This window comes from Echiichthys vipera (assembly GCF_963691815.1).
Source record: "Echiichthys vipera genome assembly, chromosome: 20".
In the NCBI taxonomy this organism is placed as follows: Eukaryota; Metazoa; Chordata; class Actinopteri; order Perciformes; family Trachinidae; genus Echiichthys; species Echiichthys vipera.
Window position 1 is genome coordinate 10,820,578 of NC_139845.1, and position 24,470 is coordinate 10,845,047.

Consider the following 24,470-nt stretch of genomic DNA (forward strand, 5'->3'; position numbering starts at 1 on the left):
ACTTCACTGACTAGATTGTCTCTGTAAATTACACAACATAGGCTACTTTTTTACTCACCTGTAGTTGTATAGCATGCAGGATTTGAGATCTCTAACTCCTGATATCACTTGGCCTCCATCCCTACACACGTCGCATCTTTGGATCCCTGTTACAGAGGCTGGGGTTCCCAGATTTAGAGAGCTGTAAACTCCTAACAGTGGAGTCTCAGTGCTTTTTACGAGAAGACGTCTGACCTCAGTTAACTTAACAGAAATACAGCAGAATGTTTTTGTTGAGCAAACAAGCACAAATAGACACAACTTGGTGTGCATTGATTTGGTCAGTGAGTCATATATATGGACAAGACTAACTTTAAATATGGTAACAGTCTAACACTTGGATAACATTTGCCTGGTTTTCCGCATGATGGTTAATTTGGTATTTCAGCACTTTTACCACCTAGATTTGGTACCGGGGAGAATAGAGGGGGAAAGAGACAGGCTGAAAGAGTGGAAAGTGAGAGAGAGAGGGAGTGGGGGAGACCAGGATGGTTTGAATAAGCCGTTTGTTTTTCCCTCAGCTGTCCTCCCTGGCCTTGCCTGGTGCTTGGTGCCTGCCGTCCAGGGTCATTTCCTTTCATAACGACCACTGCCATCCTTGCATTAGCATTTTCACCACTGTGGGGGTATCATTCAAGTGTGTGTGTGCGCCTGCTTGGTAACTCGCTTCGGGCCTTATTATGCAGGGACTTGGGAAGACAGAGAGAGGAGAGCAGGGCCGAGACATCGACCTGGCGTCGCTGAGATCCACCATGCCAGCCAGCGGCCCTCTGCAGGTTAGTGCACCCAAAAAGAGAGAGTAACTGTGTGAAGAAGAGGGAGAGACGGGGGACAAAGGGGGCAGACAGAATAAATAATGTGAATTAAGTTGTAATATAGCTTCATTTTTCTGTCGGTTTAGCAATGGCCTTTCCTACTTCTCTCTCTTTCTCTTTCTTTCTGTTTTTCCCCTCTTCCCTTCACTCTTTTTCATCTGCCTTCCTCTCAGCCCCCTGTCTATCTATATGATTCTGAATCGCTGCTCCTGTCTTAGCTTTGCCACAGAGCTGTGGTATGTCCTGCCTATGTGAGAGCTGAGGATCATAGGGCTGCTGTGTGCCTCTCTGGGTTTCGGCTGAATGTCCGTACTCTATTCTGGGACCAAGTTACAATCGCAACATCCATCAAATATCAATTAGGGCCTGGGTGCAAAGGCTAATATAGTCCTCTAATGTAGCAACAGGTCAACAGAGCAGGTACTCACAAATGCAAAGAATAGGGGTCAAGGGTTGGGGACCTGATCATTTTTGAGAATACACTTTTTTCTTCTTAAGGCATATTTTGTATTATTTTTGAATCATCAGATTTTGTAGTTTTTCTGACTGCCGTTTTCACACACATACACACACACACACACACACACACACACACACACACACACACCCTGGGGTCTGTTACGATTCATCTTCTGTATCAGTGTCAGGGCCAGGAGTGTTCCTGCCCATCAGCCAGCAGGGCTATCAGTTACCGGTATATTTAGCTACACAGTCTCCAGTGAAGAACGTGCTATTACTCATGGGAGGCTCTTAGTGAGTGTGTGTGTGTGTGTGTGTGTGTGTGTGTGTGTGTGTGTGTGTGTGTGTGTGTGTGTGTGTGTGTGAGAGAGAGAGTGAGTAAGTGAGACAGTGACAGATGTGGTAGAAAAGGTGTAGCTGAGTGGGTGTAGGTATGTATGATATGTTGAAGTCCCATTCGCTCAGGGTCATCCATATTGAACATACCGTACTTTAAAGTTTTATTGATGATATGAAACCTAAAGCAAAAATTAAACTTCAAATACGATTTATTGTGAATTGTCTCTGGTGAGTTTGCAAAATTAGATCAGTTTTCTTCCGAAATATACTTTTTTATTTTTTGTGAATATCGTGTATGTGTCTGACCTTCATATTTTATTTTGGGTCATTTTCACAAAAAACCTTACAAAGGAAATAAAAAGTTGTAATAGATTATATATGTAATAAGTGATAAAAAGTAAAAAATTCAACTTTCACTTCAGTGGCATCTACTTGGTTAAATGTATATAGTAAAAATAGCGTTGCTGCTTGTTAACCATGTCCAAATTTACCACTCATGAATGCTGGTTCTGTTCATTCATTCAATGGACTGGCCTGTATCACTGGCCTAGGCGAGTCTGAAGAGGCCTTTCTGGGCTCCTGGACAGGACTCATGGACACACATGCACTTTGAGTTCCCCTCTTGTGTTTTGATGAGTCACACTTGGACATCAGTGAGACCTTGAACAACATTACTATTTATGAAAATAGAGTATATCTGTAGTGTCTGTAATGTAATTTATGTCAGTTAGAACTGTTACCACAGGATGCTGTTACAGTAGCTGGTTTATGTTTTAGCAGCAATTAGCAAGAATTATAATAACTAACATGGATGATTGATTATAAAGACTTCCGCAACTGTTGGCAGAGCCGGAGGCCTATAAAATAACACCCTTAATCACAGATAAGCTGAGAGCATATAGCACCATTTGGTCACCATCATCCACTAGCTATGGCAGTAATGATCATATCATGTGGCTCAGAATGTAAATGTTTACGTTCACAGATGCCAAGTCCACGCCACAACTATTAATTTCAACTCTGGTTGCTTCATCATGCTGGCAGATGTGAAGAGAGAAATACGCGATCCCCAGAAAAGTGGAAATGAGTGTATGCGTTTGCACTTGCATGTGTTTGAAAATCGCTCTATCAGCATGATACACATCCTGTATGTCAATGCCAGATGATGCTAGTGGTTTGTATGTGCATGATTGAAGCCATCATCACATTGCACATATGTCTTTGCCATACTTACGGCTTAGGATGCAGCAGGTCTAGTGGTGTGTTATATTTAGAGTAAGAACCAGAGATGTAGAGTGTGAGAATACTGGCTATATAATTAGATGTGGTTTTACTTACAATCTAACACCACTGGTATTGCACAGTATTTTATACCTACAGTTGATATGGCAAGTATTTAAGCTTGTTGACATCACATGTGATCGAATTTTAAAATTTGCTGATGGCATAAACAACCATGACTGTTGTTTGGAAGGTGAAGAATGAACTTTCTATCAACTTTTACTGTAAATCAACTGGATGAGAAGATCAAGTGATATGATCAAAAGGGACATAATGAGAGTGGAGCAGGTGCTGATTTAGTTTTCCACTCCTGCTGTTTTCTAGGCTATACCCATGCTGCCTTGCGCGTGATTTCATTTCACCCCTGGTCAGCGGCTTGGATTCCATGAATTCAATTTTCGCCTCAGCCAGGGAACCAATCACAGAACGGAGAGGGACGGCAAGATGATGACGACGTTGAAAAAAGAGAAACTTTTGGCACTAAACTATTTTATTACCAAGAAGGATGTCTTTGACTGTCGCTCTACATACGTCATCTGATATAATTGATACGATTGGCTATGAGCTATTTACCAACCAAATCTAGCATTACGAACAGCAACAGCTCTTCTTTAGTCTGTGGCCCAACAGGTAAATTAAGTCTCCTACATAATGTTAGTGCAAGTGCTGCTATTAATGAGACAGCATCAAACATGTGTTTTAGATGAATGAGACTGAGAGTATCCAGTTGTTCGTCGCTCCCGTTTGCTAAGCCCCGTTGAATTGTCTGTACAGAACACAGGGGTTTTCTACCTGGAAGTTCTTGTAAACAAACATTGTGGTCAGGTCTATATTGGTTGCTATGCCTTTGTTTTTGCTCCGATCTGAAGCGGCACAGCTTGTGCTCATTTTCTTTTCTAGGTTTTGAGTTTGAGTTTTCTGTGTTTTTCCTGTGTTCCTGCCTTCCCCTCCTTTGCCCATCTTTTCAGCTGCTCTGAATTAGCCTTGATAGTCCTCTCCTGCTTTCATCCAGCCAATCAGCTCCCTGCCTGTTTTCCGGTCTAATTACCTAATTTCCCTCACCTGAGCCTCTTTCTACCTGGATTTAACCCACATGGGGGGTTAGGGTTATTAAACAGTGCTCATAGTCCACATATTTTGTTGTTATGTCTATATAGATTTTTGTTACACAATTAAATTTACCAAAACAATCTGCATTTACTGTTAGAATATGAGCTGGAATATGAAACTAGAAACTAGATTTCAAATACAGCTTGCTGCTGGTGGATTTCTATTTGATCTGCTTGATTTTGAATGGATTCTTCTGAGTTTGTGACATCTCAACATCTATGCAATATGCACTCTGTAGCTTTAAATCACGTCCAAAGGAAAGTATGTAATTTGCTAAAATTGGATTTATGAGCTTTTCAATTAGGGTCTTGGTGAAGCTGCCATGATGAATCTATTTCTATGGTGCGAAGGCTTTACACCTCTATGTATAGAGCACAGCAACAGGGCGTGGAGTGCTGAATCATAGGCTCTTCAAGCAGACAGAGAATGCTCACACTTAGGTGGTCCGTTAGTGGTTAAATGACACTGTAAAAGATAAGAACACCACTTATGTTTGATATTTGTTCACACTAGCAAGGACCAGGCCACAACAATGTCTCTAGGGGTGGGGTGAAGGAGAAAGAAGGATGTCGTAAACTCAGTGTGCATCAGCCCCCCTGAGGAAATTTCAGGCCCCCAGGAAGAAAGGATGTGGATAGGGAGGGTGGGTCAAATGACAAACAGAGCAGTAAGGGTTAACAAGGTATAGGTTTGACAGGTAATGGGAGGTGGGATTGAGGCATGGCCCTGATCCCGAGCCTAAGTAAACTACTTTAGGGTCCTTTTAATAATAAATAGAGTGAAATAGCTTTAATAGAGCCCATCATGGTGTAAAGGCAGGGACAAACTGAGCTGACTTTAAAGAGCTTGAGCCGACGAAGACCGACAGTTGGGTCGCCTCATGTCGCCTGTGTCTCACCAACGAAGCAGTAAAACACAGCGCAAAGATTAGAGCCGACAGCCGACCAGTTTGTACATTCTCTGGCTGCATGAGAGGTATTGAATTCATAACAAGCCCCAACCACAGCGAAATCCTAGTTGATCCAATACCGAAGTGCCAAAAATTGTAGTTCACCTAGTGGCCACTAGGAGTAGGTTTCATAATAGTGAGTTTCCCCATTGACCCCCATGTTAAACAGGCTGTTTTTCACAGTGTAATTAAACGCATTTAAGGCCTGGTACAAAAAAACATCCTAGTCTTTATGTTTAGGTCATATATTAACTTTTTTTGTACTTGGCTAGTTTTGATTTTATTTGAGGTTAAAGTTTCTAAATAATTATCCCTCACTTAACCTCGGAGGTTTACGTCAGCAAGATGGACGTATCCCCCTCCCCCCAACATCCCATCAACGCCCTTTTTTGGTAAGAGGAAATGAGACAGAGTCAAAGTCTGACAAGACAGCGACTCTCGTAGGTGAGGACAATAGGATCAAGTTGAGAGAACGTAGAGGCTACGTCCATTTGGTTTTATACAGTCCATGATTCAAACGAGTAGGCCGCAGTAGTCTGTATTCGTGATTCCAAAAGGGAAACTGGAAGGCCAACAGGACGGCTCAAGGCACTAGTTAGCCAGTTAGCATATTAAAAACACAACCTGATGGTGAAAGAACTAATGGTATTTGCCTTGCGTGTGCAAACATCAATGCAAACAAACTAAGGAGCTAAAGAAAATGTTACCTGATCTAACAAGTTTGTTTTCCGACCTCATTGCCTCTTGCCTTTAGACGTTTGTTTACTTTCCTCACAGAGATATGGATGGTATAATGTAACTTAACTTTTGTGTTGTCACTAAAATCCGGTCACAACAATTGTTACCACTGTAATTATCTGTATTCTCAGGTGTTGTTCCTCCTGAATCCAGTTTCTTCTGAATAAACAACTTGCCTACCGGAATATTTTTTTGTTCTAGCGTCTGGTGCTGTGTGTCCCTCCATGACCACCGTCCCTCTCATCTCCTTTCAACTTCTCTCACCTCTCAGAATACATTGCTGCCTCTCTTTGGCATTGTGTGTGTGTGTGTGTGTGTGTGTGTGTGTGTATGTGTGTGTGTGTGTGTGTGTGTGTGTGTGTGTGTAACCCCTTCTTGGCCCCTACATGGCAAATGCCACATTTGCCATGTGGGTGTGAAGTACGAGAAAGTGTGTGTGTGCGCATGTGTGTGATTCCGGGAACTTTCCTCCGAGACTCAACTGAGCCTTTAAATGAATGTTGCTGTGTAATTGGTGTGTCATCATGTCATATTTGCGGTTTCCCCATAGTACATAGTATATTTTTCAGGCTGTGTGTGAGTATGTCAGTCATTGTATGTTTAGACATAAACAGAATATATAGCTACAGTGTGAGTGTACTGTAGTGTCTAATGTCCAGATTACCTGATGTGCGCAGTTGGGATTGACTAATTCCCACTTCATCATCAGAATATGTCTCAAGTCTGTCCCATGTGACTTGTTACCAGATTTGCTTTCACCTGTCTTCCATCAGCGTATGGAGTTTTCTCAGTTGCCATGGAGATTAATCAGTTGTAAGTACTTCTTTGTCATAGCATTTTTAGGACTTTTTGTCCCTGTTGGCTTTAAGGTAAGCTTATTCTCGTTGTTGTTAGTTGTTGTTGAGCTTTCAATCTGATGTGTAATACAGTTGATAGGAAAAAGACTAAGTGGACCTTGAGCTGAGGCTGAATAATGAAACTCTCCATTCTGATCGATTTTTTTCCTCTCTCTGCAAAATTAAAAGGGTTGGACGATCCAATTTTCCAAAAGTGTTGTTGAATGAATCGAACGACACACCTAATAAAACACCCAGTAACATATTTGGAGTCCTGGACTATTCCTCATTTAATTGTTTAGTTTTTTTCACGACCAAAATGTCTTCACCAATCTACACAAATAATAAACAGTATTACAGATTCATGTTTTTTTTTCTTTTTGCCACATTGCGTTGTTGTTGTTGTCCCCACAGTCATCATATAACAGAAACATATGTCACCTGTATTGCGTAATCAGCTATACTGTCATACTGGCTTCATAAAGGGGATAAATAATACCCATTGTCAGGGTCGTACTTCTATTTTTGGTTTAAACTAGAACACGTATACATGCTTCAATGTTCAAAAAACACAGTTTTTTTCTCATACTGTCAAAAACACCAGTCTGCTCTGATTAGTCAGGGTCTTTCTGGGTCTTTTGCATCTGCACTCTAGGCGTCTTCAGTAGTGACATCACAATCCAACAGAAGTCCTAACCGCTCGTTTAAAGACACAGTTTCTGGATACAGGCTGTGAGCATTTCTCTGTGGATTGAGTGTTTTGATACTTTCACAGTATTTATATAGCACCTCAATCTGCTTTATAATAATAAAAAAGACAGGGAGATCTCATTTATTACAGTAGGGACCCTTTAACATTATTGCCAAGCAGGAGAATTTATCAATTTGTGTTTTTTTGTGTGTGTGCCAGTGAGAAAATACCATTTTTAAGGTGAATACACAGTACTTTATGTCTTCTTTTTTGCTTTTCTTTATACATATATACGTATATACATTATGTTCTTTCTTCAATTCACTCTCTCTTTCATCGTCTTCACTTTCTTCTCTATTTTTCTGTATTAACATTCCTCTTGTCATCCCCCCTGTTCGTCTTCTTCCTCTGTCTGGGGGGGTGGGGTATTTTCTTTTCATTTTTGGAGGGAAATGACAGCCGGCTCGGTTTGAATCTGAAACAGCTTTAAGGGAATAGAGCCCAACTCGCTGCCACTTGTTTGCAAAAACGTGAAAAGGTTTTAAGAAAGGTTTCGAGCGTGTGCAAAAAGAGCCACAATGAGTGATACCAGACGAAACTTTAGATCCTTAGATCCCACCAGATATAAACAATTAAATTATCACACACACAGACCAGACTCTGTGTCTCCTGCCCTCTCTCTCTTTCTCTCTCTCTGTCACTCTCTCTCTCTCTCTCTCTCTCTCTTTCTCTCTTTGACAAACCCACAATTATTGTGTCACAGAGTGAAACACAGCAGATATAAAGCCCAACCATTGTCATCATAGACACAACTTCTTTACTTCCACTTGAGCAGGATTTAAAATTGACCCTAACATCTCCCGAACTGTTATATTCACTGAAAGACTCTGCATGATATACTACCAAAAGACAGTTTTTGTCAAACTAACTGAACAATCAACTTTAAAACCTTGATCTGATTACTACACAAATAAATCACTAGCTGCAGCTTTAGGCCAAGAGTATTGTGTCACACTTTTGTTCCTCATCCACTTGCTCTAGTCCTATTCGCCTGGAAAGTACAGGAAACCCCCTCTTTAGTGCTGAGGCTCCCCTGCTGGGATACCATAACTCACAACACTGTAACTCACACACAGATACACATAAATCAAAAATGCACGCCAGACTTAGAAATTCAAGTTCACTTTGTGTCAGTCTTTTCACACACCCTTCTCATTAAAACATGTAGCTGTAAAATGTTTCTCTTAGAATTCATAATGATGGATTTATTTTCAGAGAATTGTTTCTTATCAACTGTGCATAATTTGCGGTGCCTTGCACTTCCTTTAAATCTGTAACTCACAGAGGTCTACTGCATTGGGCTGCATCACAGCAAAACACATATAGACACAGCCACACACTTTGTGGACACACATCTGTGTAAAGGCACAGAAGATAGACATAAACATACACAATACCATAAACATAAGGTGTATGCTTTAGAGAATTTGAGTAGTGGGGATATAATGCACAAAGACTGTGCATTTAGTAGGAGTTAATACCAGCCGTTTCAAATGTTAACACTGCTTTGAATGGGCTTTATCCGGGGGTTATCAGTCGCATGGGCTGGAAGGGGCCTGCAGCGGGCCACCCACTACAACTAAGGCCCTTTCACACATGCACTGCAAACCTGACATTATCTAGACATTACACCGGCGGGGCTGTTTGTGAGCATGCAAATGTCCGAGTCAGTCAGACCAGGCATGAAGCCGAATTTCACCACCCAGCTCCTTAGTAAAAAGACAGTTTAATCTCGGAGTGGGCCCGTGTGTGAATGCAGCGGCTCATTCTCTGGTGTATTCACACAGGTTGAATGGGTTGTGTTGATGGTGTTTCTATGGTGCAAAAGAAAATAAACACAAAGACTGTAACAAAAATATCTAACTGGAGAAACTAGGAGGTTCAGGAACTTCTGGTGGTAAGGGCCGAAATCGCTAAAATCATCTGACAAATTCCATGAACAGCCTGTAATCCTCCTCGTGTCCTCCCCCCCTGCATGTTCTACCCAGCCCCCCGCCTAAACCAAATGTAGCAGTATTTCCAGTCAACGAGAATGCGTCTGACACGGCGAATCTCCAGTTGTGTGCTGCATGTGTGAAAGAGAAACTACAGGCTATCTCTGGACCTGATTCTCCTGACATTGCCCAGGGTTCATAGGTGAAAAAGGCTCTCCCAGTAGGTTCAGAGGGCTGTTATCATCTATTCACATAATAGTCATCAGGAACCCTTGGTTCATTTATTCAAGATTCAATTCAAGATTCAAGAAGCTTTATTTATCCCGAGGGAAATTATTTTGCAACAGTTTCAATACAAAGGCGGAAAAGGATCATAGTAACAATAAGCATAAAACATAAATCAAATCAAAATAAAGCTAACGTAAAATAAATCAAGCAATGAACCAAGTGTGACAGAGTGCAACAGACATTGTGGTTAAGCGTAGGTATATACAATATACAACAATATGCAGCGTGCAGTTTAGCAGCAGATTGAAATAAAATAAGTACAAACTAGATAAGTGAGAAGGAGCGATAAGTTATAAGTGTTAAAAATATTGAAAATGCTAAAAATGTAGCAGCATGTCCTACAGAACTAAAGTGACAGTATGGCACAGTGGAGTGTAGCAGCATTTCGTACTTAAGTAAGTTACAGTAAACCACAGTGAAATGTAGCAGCATGTCCTAAAGCACAGTAAGTGTATCAGCAGATAGTTACAGTAAACCATTAATAAATAAATAAAGTGATGTAGTGGTGGTATAAAGTGACAGTGTCGTATAGTAATGCCCAGTTTGAATTAAAATAAAACTATCTTGCTTGGATAGGTTAAGGAAAAGACCATGTTTGGTTTAAAATATTCACGTTTGTGCCGTTAGCTAAGGAAGTAAGTTTTAGTTTGCCTAAAAAAGTCAACATTGACTTTTAGTTTCACATGGGACACAAACACAAGTCTCCTGGGTGTAAGTCACGTGTTTGTTTCACCCTAACCTTCCTCCTTATGTTGACTTTCACTATTTATACTTTTAACTTACATTCGCTCTTCATACGACGTCATCTTACAGCTTCACAGTAGCAGTTGCTCTAAACCTCTAAATTGACGCACAGATGTGACAATGATTTCAATGTTTATCTTTCATTTAATACTTGGATGTTGAACTATTCCTTAGCATCAAACAAGAAAGTGAGAGGGCGTATTGATAGAAAACAGAAAAAAGGGGGAGGAGAGCGAGAAATCAGGAAAATCTACAAACTGAGACACACACACACACACACACACACACACAGAATCTGACCTCTTGTGTTTGTTGATAGAGCGTGTTGCTATGCGGCGGGCTGCTAGCCAGTATGGGGTATGTGTGTGTGTGTGTTTGTGTGAATCTAAAGGTAAATACAAACCTTGCATGTGTATGTATAAACTGTCCTGTACATTGCATGTTTGTGCACATGGAATCGTGTGGCTCGCGTGGCTGCCAGTGTGTGTATAGGGGTCCAGGACATAACAGCATCACTTCACGGTTTGTGCAGCATACAACTGTTGCAATTCAGTTAACGCAATAGAATGATGTAGCTGTGTGAGGTCATTTGTGATTTCAAATGTATTACAGGGGGGGAAAAAAAGTAGGAGCAGGGCCGGGTTGGTGGATAGACGAGTGTGTGGGGGGACGTGGGTGAGGTTCTGTCATACCTCATCCAGTCTCGGTCGCTGATGTCCTCCGGTGCCTCTGGTGCTCGTGGGACTATTGTTGATTTTAACACAATGAGATCACGTTAAAAGTGAAACAAAGGCTCTCTGTTGTTAATTGTTCTCTGTGTGAAACCACAAAGGCATCGTCCAAGTCTGGAATACATTTTCTATTTTCACTAGTGTTTAGTTCATTTAAAAATCATTGCATACGTGCACACGGATGCGGACAGCTTTTGTATCAAACAAATATGGTAATGAAGTTGCTAATTAGGAGTTATAGATGCATATATTATTATATAAATCTATATTTTGGCTATTAACACGCATATAGCTCTCATCTCACATGTTGTATTTTAAAACTTCCGCATGACCGGACACATAAAATGTTTCACAGTATTTGTTTCTCAGGATTCTGTCTACATAAGCCTATTTGTGCAAACATACACATCATGTTTAGCAGCCTCTGTGGACATAATTAAATGCCCCAGCTGAGGTCGGGTCACCTTTACTGATATATTGCATTCATGTTTGAGTGTGTGTGTGTGTGTGTGTGTGTGTGTGTGTGTGTGTGTGTGTGTGTGTGTGTGTGTGTGTGTGTGTGTGTGCGTGTGTGCGTGCGTGCGTGCGTGCGTGCGTGCGTGCAGGAATATCCATCTACCCTTTGACCTCTCCAGTGAAAATAAACAGCAGTAACTTCCCTTCGACAAACAGCCATTTACTTCTTCTCACATACATACACACATTCTAGTGACTTTATGATCCTCTTTTTCTCTAGTTTCCACAGCAGGTTGATATTTTTGTTATTCATCAAAATATCTTGATGGATTGCTGTGAAATGGATTGCTGTGAAATGCGCTCCACGCATTCATGGTCCCCAGCGGATGATCCCCTGACTTTTCATATAGTGCCGTCATCAGGTCAAAATCAATTTCCATTCATTGGTGTTGTTTGATTTTTGCGTGGCTACCTGCTGTCGTTAACTAGCTTCTCACCGCAAATGACACATTCTGGCTGAGATTTGACCTGTCCTTATATATACAGTATATTTATGTCCTTACATATATATATATATATATATATATATATATATATATATATATATATTGTGTGTGTGTGTGTGTGTGTGTGTGTGTGTATAGCACATATACCTCTCTTAGACATGTCACTTCATTCACGATATAATGATGCAAAACAAGGATAATGAGCCTAAACAGAGTCATCCCGATGTTCCCCGGTTGCAATACATACTGGGAAACATAGGACCCTTTTTTTTTTAGAAAAAGGGTCCTATGTTTCCCACAAGTCCTTAACGGGTTCGGGTTACGGTTAGGTCCTATGTTTGTTAAGCATAAAGGGTCCTATGTTGCTCAGTCACATACAAAGCGGGGAACATAGGACCCAGGGAACATATGTACGTTCCCGGATAAACTAGCTAGCTGACTTGACGAAACTATGTGACTGTGGTTGAGAGGTCACAGGGGTGTGGCCTAGTAAATGGTCTTGAGTGAGGACGAAATGTATCTTTTAAAAACTGATTTTCCGTACATACTTTTGTATAAATTATCATTCCGTGACGATCGAACGCTTCGATTTGTTATTCTGGTGAATTTCATTTACAACTGTCTGCATGTAGGGTACACTGGTCCATTGGATGGTAATGCATCACTGACATTTACCTACATATTTTTGTTAGCTGGTTATTACCCTGTTAACTGTTAGTGAAAACAGACATGGCACCGAATATTGAGAGGTTGGTCTCTGTGGAAAACTTCCGTCATGACGATTAAACACATTCATTCCCAACAGTGGAACTACATCACAGTCTTGTGGTCATTTGAAATTACACGTGCAGCTGTTGAAGTAGCTTTGATCAGAGAGCTCTTAGATCCATGTTGATCATTACCACATTGCCACAGCAATAATAACTCTTGTGGTAACCAGGGAGCTGTGATTTTTTTTTTCTCTTCTCTTGTGTTTCTTTGGGCATATGTGCTGATTACAGTCACTGTAATAACATACAGTTATCACAGTGCAGTATATCATCATGGCAATTATTACTATAATAAATTACGTACTTCCTTATGTATGTACGAACATACTTTAGGCTACTGAATTGCAGTAGTTACATAGGTGTCAGTGACACGGGTATGTTTACTGAGCTGACATGTTATGTACAGGTGCGTCTTGAAACTTCAAAGTCTATGTGTGTGTGTCACTTCCGCCCCTCCAGGTAGTGTCCTATAGGTACAAATCTACCTATACAAAAAAAGAGGCCCACCTTTTTAATCAGGCTTCAAACCGACCTGTTTAATTCTTTCTCATTCCTTTTATGCTTCTTTTTTTTTTATTATTATTATTATTTTTAGCTTTTATACCTTTTATCTTATTTGACTGTTATAGCCCCTCAGTTTCCCAGTGTTTCTTCCTGGGGGCCTAACACACCGGGAGTTATTTCTGGTCCAGCGATGGTTTGCTGTCCTGTGGATGGCCCTGGCCGGGTGGCTTGAGAGCTTAACACCGTGGTGTGGAGCCTCCTGTCTGCCTGGGCTGGGGGGATTCTTGCTCACTTCAGATCTCGGTGCCCAGCCATGTCTCCTCAGCAACAGCTAGGGTATGTGTGTGGGTGTGTGTGTGTGTGTGTGTGTGTGTATAGCTATGTATGTGTGTGAGTGTGTATGTCTTTGTGTATCTCTGTTTTCTTTCATTTTTTTTTGTTCTGCTTTTATTTTATGTAAGGCACTTTGTGCTACTGTAAAAAGTATGAAAAGTGCCATATGATTAAGATTGATTTGATATGATATATTTTGTCACACACAACTTAGTCGTGTCAATCACACTTCAGAATTACTCGTAACAGTAAAGTCAAGTAAAGGTTCAGGTGTGTGTAAACAGGAAGGAAAAGGCTGTGACCTCTCTGCATAGTTGGTCATATCTGACTAGTTGAGCAGGCATCCAAAGTACAGGTGACAGGTGTGTACAGAGGCGCACACAGCACCTGTCAAACCTCTGACGTCAGTAGATTTCTGTCACATCTGGGCGTTGATGGAAATTCAAAATGCCAACTTTAAAGTACAATACCATAGTTTTTCTGCTTATTGAGTGTGTTGAGTGTCATCATCATGGCAAAATGATGATGACACGCTGTTGCGGGAAATACCGTAGAGGCAGTTTTGAGTATTTAGGTGTTTGTATGTCTGCCCGTCTGTCAGAAGTAGGGGGGTAGAAAGTAGGGAATGGAAGGGGCCATCACAACCTGGTGTCTAGTTATTATTTACTACCGTTCATGTTAAAAAGGACAAGTCCTGAGCCCTCCTCCTAACCTTTCAGTTCTTTGCTCAAGGACACATCAGCAGTGTAAAATACGTCTCGTAAAATAGTTTTAACAGTGAGGCTATTAGTTATCTTAAATGTGTATTCGCTAACAAACACCATGTCATTTATGCATGCAAATTATTATACTGGAATGGGGTATTTCAAACTCCACACCCCTATAGCTTGTGACGCTTCTTATTGAGGGTGTTTTTCTTAGGCTTTCTCAGAAAAAAATACTTACTACTCGCTTAGATTGCAACTCACTATCGTTTGTTGCTGAGTGTTTATTATGTGCTGTGTTGTCTCTTCGTGACTGATGAAAGGTCTTTAAAGAGACACCATTTTGTTATGGTACCCTTAAGGGACAGGACATCCTCCAGTCTCTCAAAAGCTCACTGTTGATGCTTTGAATATAAATAAAAGCTGCTAAAATTCTTCCGTAGAATTCATCTGTTGATAATACACAGAGATCCGATTTCCACATTTTTTACATATTTTCAACCGCAGGCACTGTTCACATCTGCCTGTCTCTTTAAACGTCGCACGGTTTGGGACACAGCTCTGGCACAAAACAGCGGCATTCGTGGAACTCGGGAAGTGGGAATGCCCACATGCACACAAACACAGAGGAAGGAAACGTGTGTTGTGGATAGTGATGAAGGCCGTTAAAAGCCAGGAAGCCTCCTGGAGGAATGTCCTGTGATGTCACACGTGGCCCAGGCCTAAAAGCTTGAAAGCTTGTGTGCCTGAGGATTGGTTTAAACTCGGAACAGACTTCGACTGATCCGTGGAAAAAGAAAAATTGCGCTTCAGAAAGAGAGAGTGACACAACAAAGACAATACGTCAGTGTGTCACTCTTCCATCTTCTGTTCTTTTCATTGCACCTGTTCACACCACGCCTCATCCCCTGAGGCTATACTCCAAAACAAAGCAACATGCACAGTAATGTACAGCTATTTACAGTATATTATCAGCACACACACACATCCTGCAGCAGCCTACCTCCACGCCCTCCCTGTTGTGTTTGTTTTGGATACAGGCATTCCAGTGTCAATCATATTGTGGCAAACTGACTTTTTGTGTCTATGGAATTATAATTAAAGCAAACCACAAACACTGTTAGGACACGGTATGTAATCACAGTGGCTGTTACTGTACACTGGAAAAGAAAATCTGTAAAATCAAAATTGTAAAACGGTAAAGACTGGCAGCAAAGTTCCCAGATGGACACCGTGAAATTACAGTAAATACCCTTATCACAGAGTGTATAAATTAATGAAATAAACTGTAAAAAAAAAAAAAAAAAAGCCAGATCGGTTCAATTACATTAAATATACTGTAATTGAACATGGTTATTTACTGTCATTTTGCAGTATCCATCTGGAAAATTTGCTGCCAGTCATTTTACTGTTTTTTTTTTACAGTTCATGTTTTTACCGAATATTATTGTTAATAAATGCATACATACTATAATTTACTACGGTTATTTACCGTAATTTCACAGTATACGTCTGGAAACTTTGCTGCCAGTTGGTTTATTTACAGTTCATGTTTTTACAGTGTGCCCTGATTCTTCTATGACTCATGTGATTGAGGTTTTTAACGAGTTTGTTGCTGTTTTTTTATGCTTCAGTGATTTTTTTGTTGTTGTCATACCTACAGTATGATATACACAGCTACACACAATCAGTTTATTTGGGAGGTAAAGTGTTGCATTATTTAAATGTCAGGAGTAGCGTGGTATTGTAGGTGTTAATTGTAGGATAGAAGAGGGATTTGTTTACCATTTAAGTTTCCAACTGTCTGTTGGTGTTTTCCAGACAAACCACATTCATTTTTACAGCTTGGGATGAAAATAATTAGAAAGAGGGTGACGATAGAACATGGTGAGGTTCCTTTCACCACATGTCAAAATAATACGATCGTAACTTTTTCCAATCCTACAGCTTGGCTTATTATTTGATCACATTTCTTTCTTTCAGGGTTGCATATATGACAAAATCCTAGCTGAACTGACTTTATATGAATGAACAGAAGAACAATACAAAGTGCAAAATAAACTGAAAGCAATGAAAGGTGTTGTTATGTGAGTTTGAGTGGAAGTACTTACACAAGCTTTCAGTAAATTCATGGAAAAGTGGTTGAGGTGTCATTTTAATGTGGAATATGTTGGAATGGAATAGTTTAGGGACCTTATTAGATTTTAACTTCACCACCACCCCATCTTTCCTCTTCGTTCACTTCCTTTTCTCCTTCTTCCTTTTTAGTTTTCTCCTGCTCACCAGCCTCATGCTCTCCCTAACCTTTTTCTTTCGCCTATTAATTCTTTTTCACTTAATCCTGTATCAATCTGACATGTCATATTCATGATTTTAGAGGCCTAGGCACATACTGTACAGTGTGACTTTACGTTTATAATGACAATATACCGTAGATTAGGCCTGTGTTTATATTCTGAAAACCTTACATAGATAGATAGATACAGTAGATAGATAGATAGATAGAAAGATAGATAGATAGATAGATAGATAGATAGAAACTTTATTGATCCTTTATTGATCCTGAATTCAAGAAATTAAAATTTCAGCTGTTCCACATCTACAAAAAATTGAATAGTCATATAACAATATCCACGACTGTGGATCAGTGGGAGAGTGGGTTGTCCTCCATTCGAAAGATTGGCGGTTCGCTCCCTGCCTCCCCCGGTCCACATGTCGAAGTGTCCTTGGGCAAGACATTGAACCCCGAATTGCTCCCTGTGCTGCGCATTGGTGTGTAAATGTGGTGTAAATGTGGTGTGAATGGTTACATTAGATTAGATGGTATATAGATGTCCACTGCCATCAGTGTGAATGTCTGTGTGAATGGGTGAATGTGACAAACACTGTGAAAGCGCCTTGAGTAGTCAGAAGACTAGAAAGGCGCTATAGAAGTACAATTCCATTTACCAAGTCCAATAAAATGCCCAAATGAGCTAACACAGGACAAACGTCTGTGTGCAGATATACCTATAAATCAATTAAAGAGTGATACCAGGTTGCAATTTTGTGTTTAAATTCATGTGGTGTTGCATTTGTTTCATTTGGATCATAAAACAGACCTATAAAAATGTTTCACCAAGATATTTCGAGATGAGGGTCATACAGTAATATGCTGTGAGCTGAGACCACAGTTTAACGATCCAACATCTCACATCTTTCAAGACACCTAAATGAATGTTACGTTATCTTTGACTGTAAAGTTGCTCTACAGCGAAAAACACAACAGCTGCACTTTTAACCTTTTTGTAAAGTATGCCACACTTTTAACATCACTCCTTTGTCATCCTAGAATGCAGCACTGCAGCATTGTTGCAAAGACCGCCCGTAAACGTCCGTTTCACAAGAACACTGAAGGCCGTTTAGTGAGAAAGAATACTGAATAGAGAGAGAGAGTAAGAATAGTCCTACATTCTTTTTCAGTGAAACATTTAACTATCTCAGTCTATACCTTGTTTCTTACGATTTTTCACTTTCAGAATGACCTGTGCGCTGCAGCAGCGGAGTGGCACATGTTTAGAAACAACATTCCTTCAAAGTGAAAGTCTCAAACCAGCTTCCACAGGAGCAAACATCTGCACCTGCACTAATGAAGGGACCCTGAGCAACTCACTGTTGACCTCTGATCTCCTGTAAGATAGTGGCAAGCAAAAAAAGCAATTTAACAGCTCGATAACAACATTGTTGCATTATTATTAGGTCTGATTTGTTATTGTAAGATGACTGACAAAGGTTTATTTCTGCAACAGGCTCGTTTCAGGATATGTGACGTTCTGGTTCACACAGTGTATACCCACATGCACCTTTTATGATAGGTTAAACACCACAAAGACACAAACAAGGAATTCCAGCTATTCCTGCTGTCTTCGTCCTCACAAAGACTCTTTGACTTTAGGCCGTCCACTTTCCAAACATGCCTCGCCTGTGATAAAAACTTCAGGCAAACACTCAACAATAAGTAGTCAATTTTTACAACTCTACAAATCATCCAAGAGGTCATTAAGGTCTTTTTACATACCATTGTGTAAAGCACATGTATATTTCCTCCCCTAATTGCAGGGCGTAGGAATTGGTGTGTGTGTGTGTGTGTGTGTGTGTGTGTGTGTGTGTGTGTGTGTGTGTGTGTGTGTGTGTGTGTGTGTGTGTGTGTGTGTGTGCGTGTGCATGTGCGTGTGCGTGCATGCGTGCATGCGTGTGTGCCTTCTTGGGAAAAAAACCCTTCAAGGTCCTTTATTGTGCTCATTTTCAGGTTCATACTTGTATTTTGTACTACCAGAACATGTTCAAATGCTTTTATGTTCATAATACACATTATATTTTCTCATACTGTCTGTCTCAATATACCTATTCACCCTCTGTCTGAAACGCTCTGTTTAAGCGCCTGTCTCTTTAAGCCTCCCTCCTGAAAAAGCCCAGTCGGCTCTGATTGGTCGGCATTTCTGCATATTTGCTCTCTGTGTCTCTCCACAATCATTGCAACCTGGGTAAAGACTATAAGGACACTGTAGCAGCATTTTTATTATTATTAATTCCTGACGGCTGGTTAAGTGGCAAAATTTGTGAATAATCCTTCTCTGTAGATTGAGCGTTTTCACAGCAGAATCAGAATCAAAATCAGAAATACTTAAATAATCCCAGGGGGGAATTGTTAATCATTTTTATTATTTTATTATTATTTATAAAGCGCCTACACCTGCTTTATATCTAATAAAAAAGACATGGGAAATCTCACTTTATATATAATATAAATGAGTACATTTGGGGAAAATGTGGGTTTCTTTGCTGAGTTACCATGAGTTAGATGAGAAGTGATATGTTTGCTAACCTGAGCCACAAATTATCTGTTGTGTAAAGTGTTCAGTAACCTGCAGCATAACTGCAGTCTTACGTTTCTGTCTGAAACTCAAGCATGAAGAAAAGTTACAGTACAGTACACTGAAGCTATTACTGTAAATCTTCTGTCACAATAATCAGATCCATATGATGTCTCCCTGACACTAGCCTGACTGAGCTGTATATTCAAGAGATTGAAGTTCACTAGAAAGCAGGAAGAAAACTCAGACTCTACATACTTACATGCCATTCCTGCTTGTCAACACTAAAGTTAGCTGAAGTCACCACTTTATAGAAAGCAGCCTCTTAACAGTAGGAACATATCTGTTTATGTGTGTGTTTGCAATGCTGCCATGACAGCATGCAATGTGTTAGAGAACACACCATACCCACCTGGCACACACTCACACTCACACACAAATACACACACACACACACACACACACACACACACACACACACACACACACACACACACACACACACACACACACACACACACACACACGTCTGGCACACATTTCTTCTTCAAGGGTATTTAACATGCTGAAGGATGCTATAACAGTACACAACATACGTCAAACTCTTATGCAACAGACTCTTTGAGCATGTCTGACATCAGAGGAGAACCAGGTGTTTAAGGGCTCACACACACACACACACACACACACACACACACACACACACACACACACACACACACACACACACAGACACACACACACACACATAAATAACTACTGACATACACTTGTAGCCATTGTCAAAATCTGCCTCATGATATAGACATCTGTTTAACTAAACACAGTGTCAATTTGTTACGTTAGTATTTTTCCTATTAGAGCTGTAATGGTGGGCAAAACTACAAAAACTAGACCCGGGTTGTAGTGAACCAGAAGTGTCCTTTAAATGGCTTGAAATAGAAATCATGATTTTGTGAAAATTCCAAAGCAAAAGTCATATAGTTATGCTTTTATTTGACCATCAATGTGGCAATAATGCAACAAAAGCTTTATAATATCAAGCTTATAAAAGCTCAATGGGATTCTTCGAAAAGGTTCTGCAGGAAGACCCTGCAGGGGCCGGAGGGACCAGCTGGCTGAGTCATTGATATGGGAAACTCCGTTACACCATGTGGTTACGGTCAGGAATGCAGAGAGTCAACTGATATCACTGCCACTCTCTCTCTCCTACTCACAGATGGGAGACCAAATGTAGACACACACACACACACACACACACACACACACACACACACACATACACACACACAAATAAATGTTACTTTCTGTGCTGATGGGTGGCATTGAGACAGAGAGATCAAAGGTCAAAGGTCAAAGACCGCTGACACACATGCAAATCACTCTTATAAATACTTGATTAAAATAATTTGGTAGTTTGAAGCTCATGGAGTTTTACAGGCTCTGCAGAGATATTATGTGCAAAATCAGAATCAGAATCAGAATCAGGTTTATTGCCAGGCAATTTTCATTACAAGTAATTTGACTTGATTTGACAGTGCCTACATAAATATAAACATGAACACAAGCAAACTAAACATATAGCATTGAATTATATGCACATAAGGTATTCAAATTAAAGAACTTCTCAGATTTGTGTTATATATTTCTACTGTTGGATTATTATCACCTGTGCATAAATGTGTAAGAAATAGTAAGAAATATTTTAATGTTGTAGCTGGTCAATGTGGAGTTTAAAAAAGGGGAGTTTAACCTATTAAAATGAATTATAGTTTACTAACTGATCATATGTTTTGTATGTAAAATGTCAATCTGACATTAAGCCGTTAAAAAAAGTAAAAAGGTATATTTACCTCTGTTATGTAGTGAAAGTAGAACTATACATATCTAGATAATAAAAAAGAAGAAGTAGCTCAAAACTGAATTTTAGCACAGTTTACCTTTGAAGAAATGAGGAGAAGACAAAAGTCCTCACTGTTCAAAAATGTCCTCACCTTCAAGGTCTACAATTTAAAGTGAGTCTCAAAAAGTACACACACACAAACACACATACACACACACACACATACACACACGCACGCACACACAATGGACTCCTGCTTACATCCTGCCAAGCAATTAGTGAGGCGTCCATTCTGCTGCCCTCCATTGGATAATAGGGGGATGACGCTTTGATCATCACATTTGTCTTGATTGAAACCAGAACTAGTGTTGACAGGACTATAATCAGAGTATTGTGTAATACACACACACATTCCACTACTCCTTTTTATCCCCAGTCAATAACAATCCTCTGTGTAGAATTCTCTGTGCATATTTTTTTAAGCCATTCTATCTGTCTGTCAAAGCAGAATGCAGGAAGTGGATTTCAGGAAGACGTTTATGTGATGGTAAAGAGAGGAAGGATCAAAAAGGACGATGAGGTGTGTTAAAATGACATGTGGTTTCACTCCGTTGTGACATAAAGAACTCAACAGGGAACAGGTTTGTTGGAGAGACTCAGAACAGCCTTCAAGTTTTGCTTATGTACTTATTAGCCCTGTCACCATGAGAACACATGTCCAACCAAAATGTAAAGACCGGCATCATCCTCGGAGACACACAAACGCTTACAATTCAAGGTGTTTTTCTCATGTCACCTTTGCTTATAACAGGCCAGTCAGCAGGACGATAGGCAGCCATGGGGCAGAGAACAAGGGTCAGTTGACCTACAGCATGTGCGTGAGTCGGACAGAAATGTGTGTGTGTGTGTGTGTGTGTGTGTGTGTGTGTGTGTATGTGTGTGTGTGTGTGTGTGTGTGTGTGTTTATGTATGTGTGTGTGTGTGTGTGTGTGTGTGTGTGTGTGTGTGTGTGTGTGTGTGTGTAGATAACAGCCCCCGCCCTGTTATTTTTCCATGTCAAAGTTCACCGAATTAGCGACTCTAACCCAGTTTGTGTGGGCTTATGTGCACATGTTGTGTTGTATCCACCGTTTATTTGTCTCTAAACATAATAAGTCTATTCACTGACATGCCCACCACCCCCTCCTATCTTCAGCACCTACAGACAAACAAATAACCTGAAGCGCTGCATTTCCTATGTGACCCGTATCCCCTAATACAAACAAACACAGGAGGAAAATGCCAAGAGGTGATGTTTGACTGGCACTCAGTGGTCAATAGAATCCTGGCTGATGTTTTTTTAGCCTTAAAAAACAAACCCCTCAGTATTTCCATCTCTAAGGCCTCCGATGAAAAATAAAAAGAGGTGGAAACATTTGTTTTGTGTGTGAACACGGGCAGCAAACATACCTGGAGCAGCTGCGCCTTAGTAATAGAATAAAACGACTTGCGGAAAGTCGACACATGGGCAATGTTCTAAAAAGTCTTTTCTGCCAGAAATCTCTTAGGTTTAGGCAACAGAACAACTTAGTTCAATTTAGGAAAAGATAGTGATTCGGGTTAAAATAAACCCTTTCTATCAAAAAACCTAACATAAGTCTATATTCTCCTGTGTGCTGCAAATCACGGTCAGACTCACTGAGGTGAGGTTTTACAAATTTACCAATCTCCTTCTCCATCCCAACTCGTTACTGCCGTTCTGTCAGGAGCCTTTGATGTCACTTGTCAATGTCCTGGGCAGCCCTGCGGGTAAAACGTGTGAAGCTCCCGGTAGCTGTTTTAAACACGGGGAACAGGTTGTTTTTCATTATGAGCTCACATAAAACTACATGGTTAGGTTTAGTCAACAAAATGACTTGGTTAGAGTTAGGGAAAGATTGCATGTGGAGTTTAAATAAGTGCATTTGTAGCGCAGCTTAAGTAACAGACATGAACGGGACAAGAACCGCAGTCTCCTTTGTGAAAGACTTGTTTGTTTGACCCATCCACCACCCCAAACTCTTTCCTTAGGCAGAGTTTGGAACTCCTAATTCTGGAGCACTTTCTCTGAGCATCTAATATGACCAAGAGCCATATTGGGTGTGAAGAATGAAAACTTGAGATTTTTTAAATTTTTTTATTATGACTTTAACAGATGGTATAAAGTCTGCTCAGGGTGATAGACCAACTGACCTGATAGTTTTCCTTTGAAAATGGACATTGTGTATTTGCAATAAACCATTTGTCTTATGCGAAACTTTGTGTGAAAAGTTTCTTCTCAGTCAAAAACTGAAACATGTTTAAAGCCAAAATCATTGGAGTAAGTGGTAACGCAGACACTGTTCTGCTGCCAGTCATCCAGCAAGAGAAAACACTCATGTCTTTGTCACTGCCTCTCTTCCTCCCTTCTTGCTGACTCCTCTTCTTTGTGTCGCTATCTGTTTCTCCTCAGCTGCTTTCTTCCTGCTCCCTCACCCTAAATGGCAGTTACATAAAAACCAAACAGAAAGATGATGCCTTTGGGCAGAAAGAGCCTTGGAAAAAAAATGCAGAAGAAAAAAAAACAGTCGAGCCCTGAGACAGACAGAGCGATGAGGAGACAGACTGACAGTAAAAATAAGATATTCAAAGAAAACCAGAGCTCCACTCCTAGTTGGGCTTCCATTCCTATTGGCTACTATGGAAGCCAATAGGAGTCCAGGGGAGGAGCACTTCCTGTGAGGTTGAGGGGGGGCTCCCATGTGGTCTGGTGTATATTTATGTGTGTGTTTATGTGTAGTTGGAAGTGTAAGAGTTGTTTTTTTGTATATTGGAGACACGTGTGCATACCTGTAAATGTGAAACGACATATTCTACTATGTGCCCCATACAGGTATGCATCAGGTATGTGTTTTACAGTGAGTATGTGTTTGTGTTTAGGGCTGGTATGGGTGTATGTTTGTGATATGGCCCAGGGCCCAGGGTTGTGGATCAGTGAATTTAAGGAATGGAAGTTTTACAAGGACTGTGGGAAGCGTTAACTTTATAAATACCCTACCACCACAAAAAACAGTGGGAAAAAACAAACTTCTGTGTATGGAGTATATTTTACAGACTGCTCAATACAATACAATACAATACACTTATATTATTCATAATATTATCATCATTATTATTAAAGGTCCCACATTGTAAAAAGGGAGATTTAAATTTATTTTTTGTTATCAAGCAAATTGAGGTGTTATTGAGGTGCTTTATAAATACTGTGAAAAATATCAAAATGCTCAATCCACAGAAAAATTCACACAGGCTGTATTCAGAAACTGTGCCTACGAGATGCTGACCAATCAGAGCAGTCTTTTTTTTCTTGGGCTTTTTTGGGAGGGATCTCTTTCAGAAAAGAGCATTTCAGATGGACGGTGAATACAGGTATATATTCAGACAGATTATATGAGAAGTAGGCAGTATGAGCCTGAAAATGAGACCCATA

At 40.3% G+C, this 24,470-nt stretch overlaps 1 protein-coding gene across 2 annotated transcripts in view; it reads left to right on the top strand.

The window, feature by feature from the left end:
- The first annotated feature begins 682 nt into the window (after positions 1-682).
- LOC310963032 (ninjurin-2-like) overlaps positions 683-24,470 on the top strand; it is a 32,321-nt gene continuing 8,533 nt past the window's right edge. For both annotated transcript variants that reach the window (XM_083935667.1, XM_083935668.1), the window contains exon 1: positions 683-815. In XM_083935667.1, the coding sequence (XP_083791793.1) occupies positions 720-815 (96 nt within the window). In that variant the 5' untranslated portion in view covers positions 683-719. The remainder of the gene's footprint in view (positions 816-24,470) is intronic.